We start from the raw sequence: 15,619 nt of genomic DNA, 5'->3' as shown, positions 1-15,619 counted from the left end.
GCGCCCCCAAATCACTGAAAATCGAAAAAAGAAACTTACAAGTCGGCGTCGGTGGCTCGAATCCTCTGTTAATACTTCTAGACGATGTTCCGGTGCGGATCACATTCGTCGTTTGCCATCTCTGTTGTTGGGTGGTCTTGCGAGTCACAGATGGCATCTGAAACAGCGAAATTCAAATCCTCTTCCAAAAAAATCAAATTCCGACTCACTTCTTTGGTTGTCGGTGTGGTTCTGTTCAACTCATTGGAGATGAACTTGACAACCTTCTGCATACAGGCGTCTTGGTAGTCGTGGACCCATTTAACACCATTGTACTTTGTGATCATTCGAATGTCCTCCGGGATTTGATCAGGCTTCGTTGGGAACTCAAAAGCGGTGTCGAAGATAGGAATGATGTTCTTTTGATGTTCAAACGCGCATTTGAGCTCTTTGTGCACCCAATCCTCGCAGTTATCATCGTTGAGGAGACGGTCCAAACTATTTGGGGTCAACACCAGAATGAAATGTTTGGCGGCTTGAATATTCTTGAGAAGTGAGCTATCGAACTTTCCGGCGTACAACTTATCAACGTCAATGAATACTCTGTATCCGCGAAGTTGAAGGAGGACCTTGATAAGACTGGCCAGTTGGTTTCCGGTACTTCTTCTGTAGGAGATGAAGACGTCGATTTGCTTGGAGAGCATTGCGACTTCCACATCATCAGGGTGTTTAGCATCTTGGAAGGCTTGAGTCAACTTGAGTCGATGGATTGGGTTCGTGATTCCACACGCGTTTTGCATCATTTCATCTGTCAACGATGGTAGGAGGGCACGATTGACACCATTGGTAAGCATCTGGTAGGTGTAAACAGAGAGTTCTGGTGAGAGACCCATCAGGAACTTGTCTAGATCCGATTCATCTACTGAAGAGTAGTCGGCAGCAACTTTGAGGGTTTGAAGTTCTCTCAAGAATCGTTTACGATGAAGTCCAGACACCATTCCAACGTCCTGTCGAAGATCAGTCTCGGTGAGTTGAAGTAGAAGGTCTCCGTCGACTTTTTGGTTTGCAAACTTGTCAACGTACTCCTCGAAGCCAATCTTCTTGACCCAGTACTGCACGTCGTCACAAGTCCAGCCAGGTACCTGTTGAGCCAACTTGTAGGGGACTTCCTCGCCGATGATCGTCAGTGCTTCGGATGCGTTCTTGGCGGCAACCTCGTCAGGGGAGGATGCCACTTCTTTTAGGGCTTGGATCGCTCCGATTTCCTGGAAATAGAAAAAGGTTAGATAGGGTTAGATGAGGTAGGGAGACGTTTCGGGGGTTCTGAGATAAGGTCCTTATCATAAAGGTACATTTTCAACCTAGTTAACAAGAATAGGAGCTTTACCTTAACGCAACATGTGAATAGGAATTTGATGGTACGGAGGAATCCGAAGATACGCATGTGGCCAGTGTCTAGGGGAGCTAAGAAATGACAGACGACTGGTCACTAGGGTGAGGAGAGGGGCGTAATGACTGGTAGGAAGATTCACACCTAGTTAAGGGAAGGATGGGACCATCTATCTCCTAGGCCCCGCCCTCTCCTCAAGTTGCGCCATATCTGACCGGTAGGTAAGAGCCATCTTACAAAGATGGTCCTGATTGCGCTATATCTGACCGGAGAGATTGAACTTGTACCATCTGGGCCATGGGCGGGACCATTATAGTCAGATTGCGCCATATAGTGACCGGAGGGATAGGATTATTTCTATGGCGCAACTAGTTTTGAATAAAGTCCCCGAGTCAAAGAAAAAGGTTGCGTTATCTATAGCGTAATAGAGGTCAATGAGCTTTTGGCTCGTTTGAATTCAAATCCCGAGAGAAAGGGGGCGGAGTCTAGGCTGACTAAGCAAACAGGGAGGAGATTACTCATTTGAGAACTGGACGAATAGGTTGGGAAGGTCAGATACTTTTTGAATTTCTTGGAGAGAGCGATAAGCTAGCTATAAACAGGAAGCAGAGAATACGATTCAGCGCCTGATAGTGGTGATAAGAAGGAAAAGGTGGTTTTCCTGGGCGTTGTCCCATACGAAACTTTTTATCGTATGCTCTCTTTTTTTTTGAGGTGATGATAATACACATGTGTGACTAGTAAACTTTTCCGGCTATATAGGCTTTGCGAGGGTGGAATTTGTAATGGATGGTAGCCACCGGAAGCTATCGGCTCCACGGCTCAATTTATGGAATATCAATGAGAGAGAGGACTGTGCAAAATGAGTTGAGTAGAAAAAAAGAGATGAGTCATACTCAAACAATAAAGAGAGAACCTAAAGAATCCGGTTTACGAGGATGGAAATGCAGATTGATCGAGAAGTGTGAAAAGATTTTGCTGTGCTGCTGCGTGTGGTGGTGTCTGTGTTTGCTCGTGCCCAGCAGCATCTTATAAGAGAGATAGAGACCAAAACAAGACCGTTTCGCAACGTTTCGAAATGTACCTGGACTGTAGGTAGATCACAAAATACGAAACGGGGGGATTTGTCCATGAGGAAGGGTCAATATGAGAAAAGTGAGATTATGGTTGACCGAGAAATATTGAAGGAAGTATGGCTTTAAAGCTTCCGAGGTTTAAAAAGTTCTGAGGAAAGGCTCCTTACTAAGAACCCTAAGATCTTGAGGAAGTATTAACATGAGAAATGTGAAACAGGTTAACCTAGATCCCTGATGCTTCCGAACCTTGAGAGGGAAAAAAACCTAGGTTCCTAGAAAGCAAATCTCGAATCCCTAAGAAAGCTACGATCCTAAGATCCTGTCCTAAGAGCATGAGGAACTATCAAATATGAGGGAATCCCAAAAGGAGCAATTATGAGGAAGGTTGACCCTAAAGCTTCCGAGATCCTGAGGAACGGTCCCTTCTTAGCAACTAAGCAACACCTAGATCCCTAAAAAGCAAATCTTGTAGTCTACAAAATCGATGAAACAAGAATCAAAGAATTAAACAAGGCGGCATTGCTATTGATAAGACAGCTGATAGAGGAAGAAAGAGAATTAAGTTGCAGAAAAGGACAAAACTTGGAGGCAAAGTTTCTATTTTAGAATTCGGAATAAAACACAAAAAGATAAAAACTCACTTGTGCGTACGGATGGAAGAATCGTCGGGTCTTGGACCTTCGGAACCTCTCCAACTGAACAGTGTTCTCCTTGGCAACGAATTGCGGTCGGATGACAAGTGCCGTTTTTAGGGGCAGCTTTTTCAGTGGGGTCTTTAGAGGCGTTTTAAGTAGAGAATGGAATGGTAGCTTGGCAAGAATTGAGGAATCTTTAGTAGACGTGGATGGGGTGTCTAGGCCGGTAGAAATAATGGTTGGGGTTTCGTCCTCGTCAATCATTTCGGGACTCTTCATTACCTCTGGAACTTCTATGTTCTCTTCCTTACCAAGAAGGACAGGAAGATCGGTAAGGCTTGAAGGTCTAGATGGGATAGTCGACGAATTCGAAAGTGCCGGACTAGGCGATCTGACGAATGGACTGACCGCGGCTCGTGGCCTAGGAGATGCCTTTGGCAATAGATTCCTACGACACTCGGGTGCCACGTTCTCGTTGAATGGTAATGGGACCATTGGTGATGAGACAACAACGATAGACATATAGGACTGTATTGAAAAGCGGGTGTGTGTTTGTGTTTGAATGACACTAACTGAGGGTGGTCTCTTTCTCTTTTCGCTGGTTTCTCCGCCCCGGGTAGACTCCGCCCCTTTTTCTCCCGCATGCCACCACCAACAACTACCTCTGCGTCTCTTGTTGGTCTCCCGCCGGGAAGGCATCAGATAGTGATTGTGAAAGTTGAAGAGAGACTAGAGAGACGATGGGCTCCAAGATGTTGCTCATGAGGAAAAAAAGAAAGAAATAATACTGAGGAAATTTTGAGCATTTTTGTATTTGTTTGTAGTGTCAGGAAGGATGGAACTGTTTTGGATTGTTGTATCTATCTCTCTCTCTCTAAAAGCAAACGCAAACATGTAAAAAAGAGAGGATCACAAAATTTGATACATTAAAAAATAAACAAATTGTTGTTCTTGACCTGATCTATGGGGGTCTCCCCCCAGCTGACGCTTTTGATGCATCTATCTCTCTGTGTGTCTCTAGGAGGTCTGTTTTGTTCGGTTCAGGTTGAAAAATGTAAGCAAAAGCTGGGGGAACAAGGGACCAGGGTTCAGCGATTGCGAAGTGCAGAAGGGTCTGGAATACCTAGGGCTGATCCTATCACTTGATCAGGAGAGTTGGGGAAAATAGGGGAATCCTATGGATCGGGTAGTAACATCTAGATCGGGTTGGGTTGAGGGGCCTAAAGTAGCTTGGCTTATTCGGAATATCATCGGTCAAGCTTAACCTGAAGCTCAGCCTCAGCCTCAGCCTCAGCCTCAGCCTCAGCCTCAGCCTCAGCCTCAGCTCACTTTTCTGAAAGTTTTCACCTTTTTTAAAAACTTTTTCAACGACCTTGTTCTCTCTCAAAAACCCAACCTATCAAAGTTGTCTCATTCTAGAAAAAAATAATGATGCAAACAAACAACAATTGATCTCTGTCTCTGTTTCTCTCTCTCCTTATCAACCTATAAAGATTGAGGGTGGGGGTCTAAACCTGTTTCTGATCTTCAAAGATGTCTCTTTGTATTATGTATACAGACTGGAAAATAAGGGACAAAGTACAGCGGTTGTTGGTCTCAAACCGTACATATATTCATATACAGATAAAGAGAGTCCACACTAGGACCAATCCGAGTAGAAGTTTCTGCAAAACGCTAAGCTCCTTAACCTAGTCGAAATCACCGTTTGGTCTCCGATCGTATGGTAGTGTTCATTTACGATCTACTGGCGCCTGCGCCTGTTGCTGATCCTCGAAATCAAACCACTAAACATGGCCCTAGCATGATCTTCAAACACGTGGCCTCTTCTTTAGAAGAAGTTCTTCTGCAACGTCTCCTAAGACAAGATCATTCCGCGCGGAATACAAATAAACCATTTGCCTTATCTTGATTGGCAACCATCAACGGTACAACAGAATACGAAATGTTTCGCAATACTTTTTCGATTCCCCACTCCGCAACGTCGGCTTCCGCAAAAGGTCACCCAGGAAGTGATGGACCGGTTCGAGATAAGGGTAGTTCTTCCGGGGTGGAAATGGACAAAAGAGGCTCTTGCTCATTTTGTCCAAATATTTGCTGGAGTTTTTTTTGGAGTGTTTGGAACCGATGATGGAGTGGCAAGGCAATACTTTGATGATATTTTCCTTGGTTACCAGGAGGTTGACTCATGGGGGAAGCTAGTTGTTGGTAAGGCTGTCTAAATTAGAACTACAGTGCTTTGGTCTTGCTACGTGGCTGAGATTGCTCATGCTGAACCAACTGGTTGTGGGGTGTTCATCAGTATTTCTACGTGGCAGGTGACTGAATTCTAAATCAGCCTGGTTGGTAACTTGCCCCGAGGAATGGCACATGACTGAAAACAGAAAAAAAACATGTAGCTCAATTATCTCGGTTACTGTAAGTGATATCAAAAATTAGTTAACTGGTAAAATGCAGGTCATGATATTTCTAATATTTTTGTAGTTGGCAAATTGTTCATATCTCTTATAGGGACCAAGATAAATCGGGTCAAAGGGGACACCTCTTTAGTAAGCGCCATTGGTGGTCGGACGAATGCGCGCCGGAAAGAGGTGCTAACTTTGAGTAAGCTTATCTCGGTTACTGTAAAAGATATCAGAAATTTGTTAACTTAAAAAATGTGGCTGATATTATGATAAACATTTTATCAGTTCACAAATTTTTGATATCTCTGATAGGAACCCAGATAATTGAGCTCAAATCTCTCAACCGCTATTCAGCCGCCAATCGCTCGCCAACCCAAAACTTCCTTTAAATTGAGCTCATGGAATGCTCCACTTGAATTGAGCTACGCAGCAGCTACCCTAATTCTTAATTTCTTCTAATTATGTATGTGTGTTCGTGTTCCCTTTTGAAGAAAGTGTGTTTAACGGACACAAAACACATTTTGAGTACAACATTCACATGGGCGGTCTTGGGAACAATGAACTTGAGACTTGAGACAGGTCAGAATTGGAGAAAATCAGAGTTTATGATCAAAAATAAGTACAAATTTGGCTTTTCCATTGTTTGGACTTGACCAACTTTACTAACCAGTATGCTTAAGTCAAATCTGCCTACAAAACACAATAACACTATTCGTAGCGTCGGCCCGATGAGGTAAAAAAAGGTGAAACAATAAAATACGGATTGTCTCCTTTTCTTCTTCTTCTTTTCCAGTCGTAAATATATGAAAAACTGTAGATCATCCTTCTCTCTCAGCTGTCACTGTTTTTTTGATCTATGATACTTTGTCGATGCGACGCGGCGGGACACAGCAACCACAGGCTTTTTCAACCAGTTTGTCTATTTTTGTCTAAAAGGTAACTACCGTCGGACTAAACCTTTTCAGCAGTGTGTATGTCTTGTTTGCGGTCGATGGTATTTCAGAGTGTATAAAACAAAATGTATTACAAACAACAAAATAGTCTAAGAAGAAGAAACAAGGTGTGACAAGGGATACGATCACATGGTGATCTGATCGTCGGTAAAGGAAGAAGCGTCTCGGATGGGAACACCATATGATTGGTATTAACAGTCTTGTTGTGTTGGTCAAGCTCTTCTTTTCTCTCGACGAAATGTTTGTATAGCGGTTTAGACCGACATAAAAAAAAGAAGTGGGGGAGGAAGAGTGAAGGGTTTTTTGAAACTATACACTACTTCTTGGTGTAAGAGGGCAAGGAACTTTTAGGGCAGAAGTTAAACTTTGGAACTTTTAAAAAATTATATGAAAAAGAAAGAGTTGCAAATTTTGGAAATTTTTATATCATTTTAAGGGGCCAATATAGTTTAGGTATACCGTATCTCCTCTAATAGGAGCTCACCCAAATTTGAGCATTTATCTCGGTTCCTGTAAGAATTATGAAGAATTTGTCAACTAATAAAATGTTTATCATAATATTACCAACATTTTATCAGTTGAATAATTTTTGATATCTCTCATAGAAACCGAGATAAATTAAGTCAAAGGTGGCACCTCTTTCGCATGCACCATTGTCGGCCGAAAGGGGTTCTACCTTTGGATCAATTTATCTAGTTTGTTGTATTAGATATCAAAAAAATGACTAACTGACAAAGTGTTTACCAAATTATCACTAACATTTTATTAGTTGATAATTTTTGATATATTTTACAGAATCCGAGATATATAGGCTCCAAGTTTGAGGTTAGGCTAGGTCCCATTCTATTAGAGTGTTTACGGTAGTTTTGGTCCTAGGGTATATATATGCGAAATCTAACATTTTCATGGAAAAACAAGATTACAGTAATCAGACCTAGTTGTGGAGTCTTCAGGAAGCCTGCCCTAGCGGGTCCTGGCACCATTAAAATGGTTCTTAGTTATGGCTCTAGCCTATTAGCTTAACATACTGGTCCATGGAGCCAATTCATCTGAAACCCGATTCCTTAATAGTGATACTTCAGGCTGATCCCGTCTGGGCTGTCGCCAGAATTGGGTTCAATTTGACCGTTGACCTTCGGGATACGGTACCTTTACAAGGCTCTCTCTCTCTCTCTCTCTCTCTCTCTCTCTCTCTCTCATTCAAATTGCATCATGTTTCAAACTCTCCTATCGGACCATCGGCGTCTGTCTTCCTATTTCGCAATACCCTCTTTTACCGGTCACTATTCAAATATACGACCGGACCACTAGAGTTGTTTACTTGCGTATTGCGTCGCTATTATTAATTGTCCGTCGACTTCCTTATAATCCTTTTCGAAAAGATGCGTATATTGCGTAGCGCGGTATACTGTACGCATGTATAATTAGGATAGACGCAACAGATGGTACAGGTTCAATGGAATTTAAAAAAAGAGCTAGGATTTGAGTTAATTTAGATATAAAACTACTTCGTAGCTATAATTACACTACAATGTGCAAGATTGCGCAAGCCTGTTCACTCCCATTCAGCGAAGATGTTACGGTGGCTTGGTGGTTTTATTGAAGCAGAGAAAAGCGAAAGTAATTGGGTCTTCAGAAGCTGCTAAATGCGTTTTGCAGAAAATGGCATTGTATGAATCAGACGATTCAGAATCGTTGCGTCCTCCTACGTCATCATCAATGCCGCCGCCGGGGCTGGCCGAATGCCAATTATTTATGGACCGGATTACCGTTACGGTTTTTGTACTCTTTGTGTTGTACCGTTGCCTACGTCATCAGGTCGGGATGAGTCGTGATGACGTCGGCATCGGCCAGCGAGTCTAGATCATTTTTGAGTCATTTTGGGTTGGGTGGTTACGTGAGAAGCAAATCGTTTTACGAGAAGAGTCAAGCCCTTTTTCTGATAACAAGAAAAGATAGTGGTGATAAGACTTCGGAGAGGAGCATTATGATATTATTAAGCGAAAAATTGTTGCAAAAATGGCGCCATGATGGTCATAGAGGATGATGATGATGATCATGATGATGATTCTGACCATTATCAACAATTTTACGATGGCGCCATCAGGAGAAGCTCCGGGAAAAAATTTGTGCGGGAAGTTGAAGAAAACGTAACAGGGGTAGAGGGGTGGTCAGATTGACAGTTGGGTCTAGTCAAGAGAAGCTGGCACTATAGTACACTTCAAATCCTATTATCTCGGTCCCTGTGAGAGATATCAAAAAGTTGCTAACTAATAAAATGTTTGAAATTTAATTTTATACATTTTTTCAGTTCACAACATTTTTCTATCTCATGTGGGAGCCGAGATAACTACAGTTCAACCGCTGATGCTTGCTGTCTCTCTCTTCTCGCGTTCAGCTCTATTACCTAAGCTTCCGTACTATCTAAAAAATGTTAACTAACAAGATGTGTAAAATTTCAAATGACACATTTCATTAATTGGCATTTCTTATGTATCTTTACTCTGAGCCGAGATAATTAGTGCTTAACAAACAGTAGATCATTTCGAAAGTTCATGTTATTGTATGCGAACTGTGTCAAATGCCCTTGTTGTTACGTCAACACTAAGCCTCGTACCTACAATAATATTTTTGAATATGTTCTACGTTTTTCGTCGTCCTCGTCGACATGTTCAAAATGGAGAATTCTTCTCATATGCGTCATGCGTATTGTTTCATGCAAAAGCAGCGGACGGAGAGGATGATTCATCCCACTTTTCACCTTCCGAATCTCTTTCTCCTGAAAGGGGTCCCGCGCGGTGCGCGGAAACGATAATTAGATTGTGATAAGATATGCAAATGATTATGAAATTTCTCTCTTTTTCTTATATGTGTCTTTGTTGAGGTACATTGGAATGCGGGCAATGCGAAGAAGCTAGATGGGGGAGAGGAGACACAATTTGAGTCAGAAACGGAGAAAGAGAATTAGATGGAAAACAGTAGGAGGGGGGCAAACAGAAGAAAATTTTTATTTTTTTAAATCCTACTCATTGAATGTTTATTTTTAATTGTAAAAATGTTGAAACTTACTATAATACCTGTAACAGAATGATTCACAAAGGGTTAGCTGCCTTTCAACTTTGAGTCAGTTTATCTCGGTTCCTATAAAAGATATCAAAAAATGGTCAACTAATAAAACATTTTTGAAATTATAATGAATATTTTGTCAGTTGACTATTTTTTGATATCTCCCACAGGAACCTAGATAAATTAAGTCAACAGTGGCGCCTTTTGGTCGTCGGCCAAATTCGCGCCCGAAAGGAGTGCTAACTTTGAACCAATTTATCTCGGTTCCTGTGAAAGATATGGAAAAGAACGTAATTAACAAAATGTTTAAAATTTTATAAAAAATGTTTTTGTAGTTTGCTACTTTTTGATATCTTTCACAGGAGCCGAGATAAATTGACTCAAAGTTTGTTATCAGAAACGAGCCTATTAAGGAAGAAACTTTTTTTGACATTTTCACAGGAAGGAACCCTTTCTAACTCTTTTGATAACATTCCTGCGAACATGTCAATATATCGGAAGAATTTTCATTTTATCAAAAAAAGGTTCTAAAAAGGTTCTACCGGTAGGGGAAGTGATTCATTAAGGTTAGTGAAAAGTTTATGACTGTTTTTGCGGAAACAATAAACAACAAAAGGAAGAGTTTTATTCACGGTTATTGATAAGAGAGAATAGGAACTAAATTTCGAAACTGCTTGAAATGACTTGAAAAATTATTGAAGATAATTTTGAAATAAATATTCTTAGAATGAAACTGGGGGGAATTTGGGAAATGGTGAAGTTACCGTAAAAGTTCTAACTTTTAACTTTGAGCAAATTTTTCTTAATTTCTGTGAAAGGTATGAAAAAGATGTTAACTAACAAAATGTTGCTTGAATTATTATAAACATTTTATCAGTTGACAAAATTTCGATATCTTTCACAGGAAGCTAATTAGATTATGTCAAAGTTAAGGGGCATCTTAGGTATTGATATTGTAAACGGTGAAATTTAGGACAGCATTTTTTAGTCTAAGCTTTGCTTTTTATTCAAAATGATAAGCTTAAAATTGTGATCCCAACGGTACAATATTCATTGAGTATAGCTCAAAATGAACCGAGTTATGATTGTTTTTTTTTATTTTCAATGTTCTTGACATTTTTAAAATTCCAGGCAATTTCAAAATATTATTTTTCCAAAATAATCGTTTTGAAATTATGATTCCTTGACCAAAAAAGTTATCAGTTATTTTTGAAATTTCGAAAATTTCAAAATGCTCTGAAAATAGAAAATTTTCGGTAACGATCAAAAACCATGATCAATCTGAAACTAAAAATCTGTTGTTTTACCGAAACTTCCAGTTATTTTTCAGAAAAAAAAATCAGAGATCTGAAACATGATTTGTCAAATTTCAGATCATCGGAAAATTTGAAAAAAAAAACAATTTTTTTGCACCGAGTACAGTCTACTTTGTATATATTTTTGCCGAAACTTCCAATGTTCTCTGTACACTTCGACGCTCAAAAACCAGAAACTTATTTTTTAATGGATTTCGCAGAGTGATCATGTTCAAGATCACCAAACTGATCGCTTATACTTTTTTGTTTTTCTGACATTGACCTAAATTTTGAGGGGATTTACCGCTCTTATCAGAACGGCTAGACTGATAAAACTGTTGTTAATATAATTGTTTTTAGTTAAAGTGTGTTTAATCTATGTTTGCTGCTAAAAGGACAGGTACTTTGGGGTTTTTTGACGATGTTTTTATTTGGTAAAACTGGAATGGAGGGTTTGGTTTTGAACATTTTCAAAGGGAAATTAGGTTATCGAGGAACCGAACTTTTGGGCAAAATATTTGAAGAGCTGCGCCTCTGCCGGCTGAGCTGAGCGGTCGCAGTTAGCTCATGCCGACCGATAAACAACTTCAAATGCGTTTATCTCGGTTCCTGTCAGAGATATAAAAAAGTTGTCAACTGATAAATTGTTTATCATGAGATCATCAACATTTTGTGATGATCACTTTTAGATATTTTCTACAAGAACCGAGATATATAGGCTCAAAGTAGAGAGTATAAAAATTTCAATATATTCATTTAACTTGAATTTAACTTTATTTTCCAAAAGTTAATTTTTGAGACCCGGTATTTTTTCGGTCTATCTCAGAACATAAAATTTCATAAATTGCAGGAATGTATGTTTGTCCGGGTGTCCTTTATTTCCTTTTTCAGACAGACACACGTGGGCCTAGTCAAGCATACAGAACACAAATCTTACAATTCGCTAGATTCTAAATTTACCAACTACTAACAATTCTGTTCGGTAGATTGTACAATACACTTTTTTTTATATCACAGCGGCAATTTTATGGGAACGATTCGCTAGATTTCTGTAGTGGCGTTCTTTGGTCGAAGAATGATGCAAAGGTTTTGAAGAAGGGAGATATCTCAGCTGACAGCAAAGAAAGAAATTATCAATTAATGAAATATAGAAAATAACATTTTACACATTTTGCTAGTTGTCAACATTTTGATATTTTTTACAGGAACCGAGATAATAAAACTGAAAGTTACGGGGGCGGAACCAGCGTGTTAGTCCAATAGTTCGAACCCCAATTATCTCGGCTCCCAGTTGAGATAGAAAAATGTGTTTGAATAATAAAATGTAGAAAATAACATTTTACACATTTTGTTAATTGACAATTTTTTGATATCTTTTACAGGAGCCGAGATCAAGCGCATCAAATTTAGGGGACCATTCTGCCGCGAGCTCGGCAGGACCTCTCAACTTTGAATCAATTTATCTCGATTTCGGTAACAGATATACAAAAAACATCAACAGACAAAATATTGCTGCTTTTATGATAAACATTTTTTTAGTTAACATTTTTTTGATATCTCTGTTGAAAACCAAGATAATTAGGTCAGAAGTTTGGTAGAGCTAATTCTTCAGAAGACACTTACAGTTAGCTTTGGAAATAAAGTAGTGAATTAGGCGAATGCGATTAAGCAAATTAGGCAATTATCAGGCAAATACGAAACTCTAAGAAATCGAAAAAGTATATCAAACTATGAAATGCTGCAAATTCGTATTTATATTTGCTCAGTTTTTGTACAGTCCCCGTTCTTTGAAAAGTGATTTTCAAAGAAAGGTTGCGAAACTCCCATTGTTATTTCCGGTCACTTTTGCACACAAGGACATATAAACAAAACCATCTTTTCGTTTTTTTCTTTTCTTTCTCTCTTATCACAATGAACTTTATATTTGGGGTGTGTGAGTAGAGAGCGTCTGGACAAAATTGGATGATGAGAAAGAAATTGACGAATTTCAGTAATTTCGAAATATTTCGACAGTTTTTTCTTGGTTTTCTTTCTACGAAGAGTGACTTAAGATGGGCAATAATATGGGGGACATTCTTAAAGAACCCACCTCAAAAACGTCCAATTTATGCTGCTCCTTTTTGATTTTTGCCTCAAAAGTGAAATGGAATGCGGCGATGCTTCTGGCTTCCCGACGACTCGATTTCAGCATTGGCAATAGTCTGAAAATAACTTCCTAGACCAATTAAATCATTCCTGCTTACCTCTCCAACCAATCCTTTGGTCTTCCCTGAGAGTATTTCCCATGCTCCAGGGCAAATGTAGCGGGATCATGAGACTGAAGGAATGGCTCGACTAACTTCAGAGTTCCAGTTTTGATAACAGCTGGTTCGAATTCTTTGACACTTGCCAGCGTACAGGTCGCCAGACAAGCATAGTAGCGGGTTACATCGTCTGCCTGACTAGCCAGAAAGAATAACCAGTCTGGAACTTTCTTCTGGATAATCTTCTTTTTTCCTTCGAAACAGGAGTAGAGAGCGAGGTTGGCCATTCCAAGAGCAGCATGTCGGAGGATGTCAGGACAGCCAGTGGCTCGTTTGAAGGTGAGAATGATGTGCTCGATGACGTCAGACTCGATTAGGCTGAAAATAATTAGAGGTTAATTAGAGATGGGGGAAGTGAAAAAAATAATTTTCTCGAAATTTTTCTTCTTGAGGAGTTGAACTTGTAGGCAAACGTTAGAGGTGCCGCGCTGCTACCGCAGCTTGCCGAACGCTCCTATTCTTGCACTTTGAGCTTAATTATCTAGGTTGATATGAGAAATATCAAAAATTTGTCAATTGATAAAATGTTTGTCTTGATTTATAAATATTTTGACAGTTGACAGATTTTTGATATCTCTTACAGAAATCGAGATAATTGAGCTCAAAAAGATGCTAAATTTGAAAGATCATGAATCTCTACATAAGCCTCTTAACCCAAGTTCTACTGGATCACAATTTAAGGAGACCTACCCAATTTCAAGATGTTTAGATTCTTAAGGCTTCTAGAAAGTTATTAAACACCGAATTTCCCATTAGCCTAACCTGTGATGCCCTGGAAGGTCCAGGATAACGGAAAGGTCAAACTGAAACATTACAATAAAACCATGTTAATCATAATGGCATCGACCGTACCACATGCTGAGGTAAGATACTCGTTCAGACTCAATTTCTACCCGATTCCGTTTTCAGTGCATTATCATCAATGGCACCGAAACTTGTGATTGGACTACTACGCATAAATCTCGTACCATCTCCGTCCTATTGCTCATCATTATTCTCGGCTCGATTTGATTTTGCCTTATGTTCAACGCCATCGTCACAGCGGTTATTTACAATAAGCAACAGGAAAATGGTTGGAAATCTAATCAAATCTTCTACATCTCCAGCTAGGACAGCTCAGAGTAATCATTTGGAAATCGAAATTCCGAATAAGGAAAAGAAAAATGATTTGAGCAGTGATGAAAGTGAAGATGGATCTACTGAGAGGGATGAAGAAGATCCTGGATTGAGAGTCTAGATTTTTTGATTTTATGCAGTAATAAAGTTTAGTTAATTTTTCTTCTTTATCGCCTAAAAATGTCTTCTGAAAACTATTCCCAATTTAAGTATCATTTTTGAAATTTCCATGCTAAAAACCACGCTGCTAGCTGGCTTCCACTCGGTCAGTTCAATAGAGCGGTCCACTCGGCCAGTTCAATAGAGCAGTGATGCTACGAATCTTGGAATAAACATGATTTTCCAGTATTAGCGTTTCCATAAAAATGGCGGTAAGTTGTTTCTTTTGTGCTCCACTCCCTTAATTGTTCCAGAAAACCACTACTGACGCCAGTCTCACTCCTTGGGGCATTGCGGCGCTATGGATATTTGTGAGTATTGGAGTTTGCTGTTGTCTTTCTAGCATCACCGGGGTCATTATTTTCTTGGTGACGAGAAATCGAAAAAAGGATGCGCCTGTGGTTATTAATGGTAAGTCATAGGCTTTGTGACCCCGTAGATCAGCTGGTTGTGGCGCTGTACCTTTAATATTACGCCTAGGGGTTTAATTCCGAGGCTTTAGACTAAAATTTAAAAGCTGTACTCTTAAAATTGTCCCACGAGGAACGGAACCCTGATAAAGAAGACAATCCTAATGAAAAATAGTATTTTCAGCCGCCCCAGCAGCAGCTCCTGCCCCAGTTGTTATCCACAAGGCTGCTCCAAAGAAGAGCAAGAAGACGTCAACGACGGGCGGTACTAGTGAAATGAATACGGATCTTAAAAGTGAGGATAATGATCCAGCAACTGGTGTTTAACTTGATGTTGTGAAAAATTTCTAATTGTTGTTTAATAAATAATTGATAACGGTCTATATTGTACTGATTGTGAGAAACATGAAAACTGATAAATTCAAAAAGCTCTTTTATTGGAAAATTTGCATTCAAATCCATTTTCAATTTATTTAGGTACTTCAAATTTCTTTTTCGCTTAGTTTAGAACATTTTTGAGCATTTTAAGCCATTTTTAGACCAAACACTTTTGATCCGTTCTTCGTCCGTACTTCGTCCGTTTAGGCAATTTCAGACTGATTCTGTCATGTCAGGATTATTTGAAGCTATTCATTAATTTAGGCATGTTTCAATACCTTATCTCCAAAAGTTCTGATTTTCAAAAAAAAATTTGCCGAAATTCTTAACCATGCTAAAAAGGGTTAGGTCACTGGTCTCTCTTGTAGACTAATTGATTGTTGGAATCTCAACAATTTCATGACAGTGGAAGAGACAAAATAGCGGTAAGTTTGAAGTCTCTGAGCTCAGTTCCTAT

General features: G+C 39.5%; 2 protein-coding genes across 2 annotated transcripts in view; both read right to left on the bottom strand.

Annotated features, from left to right (window-relative positions):
• The window catches only part of Cbr-tir-1, a gene marked incomplete at both ends in the record, with an annotated part of 4,397 nt that extends 795 nt beyond the window's left edge, over nucleotides 1-3,602 (bottom strand). Inside the window, 3 exons of the mRNA XM_002647035.1 lie at nucleotides 40-157; nucleotides 210-1,244; nucleotides 3,087-3,602. Coding sequence (XP_002647081.1) covers nucleotides 40-157; nucleotides 210-1,244; nucleotides 3,087-3,602 — 1,669 coding nt within the window. The remainder of the gene's footprint in view (nucleotides 1-39; nucleotides 158-209; nucleotides 1,245-3,086) is intronic.
• Nucleotides 3,603-10,158: 6,556 nt separating this feature from the next.
• On the bottom strand, nucleotides 10,159-13,956 carry CBG03609 (the record flags this gene model as incomplete). Its single annotated transcript, XM_002647034.1, has 4 exons — nucleotides 10,159-10,184; nucleotides 12,882-12,997; nucleotides 13,040-13,417; nucleotides 13,952-13,956. The coding sequence occupies 4 exons, from the start codon at nucleotides 13,954-13,956 to the stop codon at nucleotides 10,159-10,161; spliced, it is 525 nt and encodes a 174-aa protein (XP_002647080.1).
• Between the last annotated feature and the right edge of the window lie 1,663 nt (nucleotides 13,957-15,619).

Source organism: Caenorhabditis briggsae (genome assembly GCF_000004555.2).
Source record: "Caenorhabditis briggsae complete genome, chrIII, whole genome shotgun sequence".
Lineage (NCBI taxonomy): Eukaryota > Metazoa > Nematoda > Chromadorea > Rhabditida > Rhabditidae > Caenorhabditis > Caenorhabditis briggsae.
Note: the sequence above shows the minus strand (reverse complement) of the source record. Positions and strands in the feature narration are given on the sequence as shown.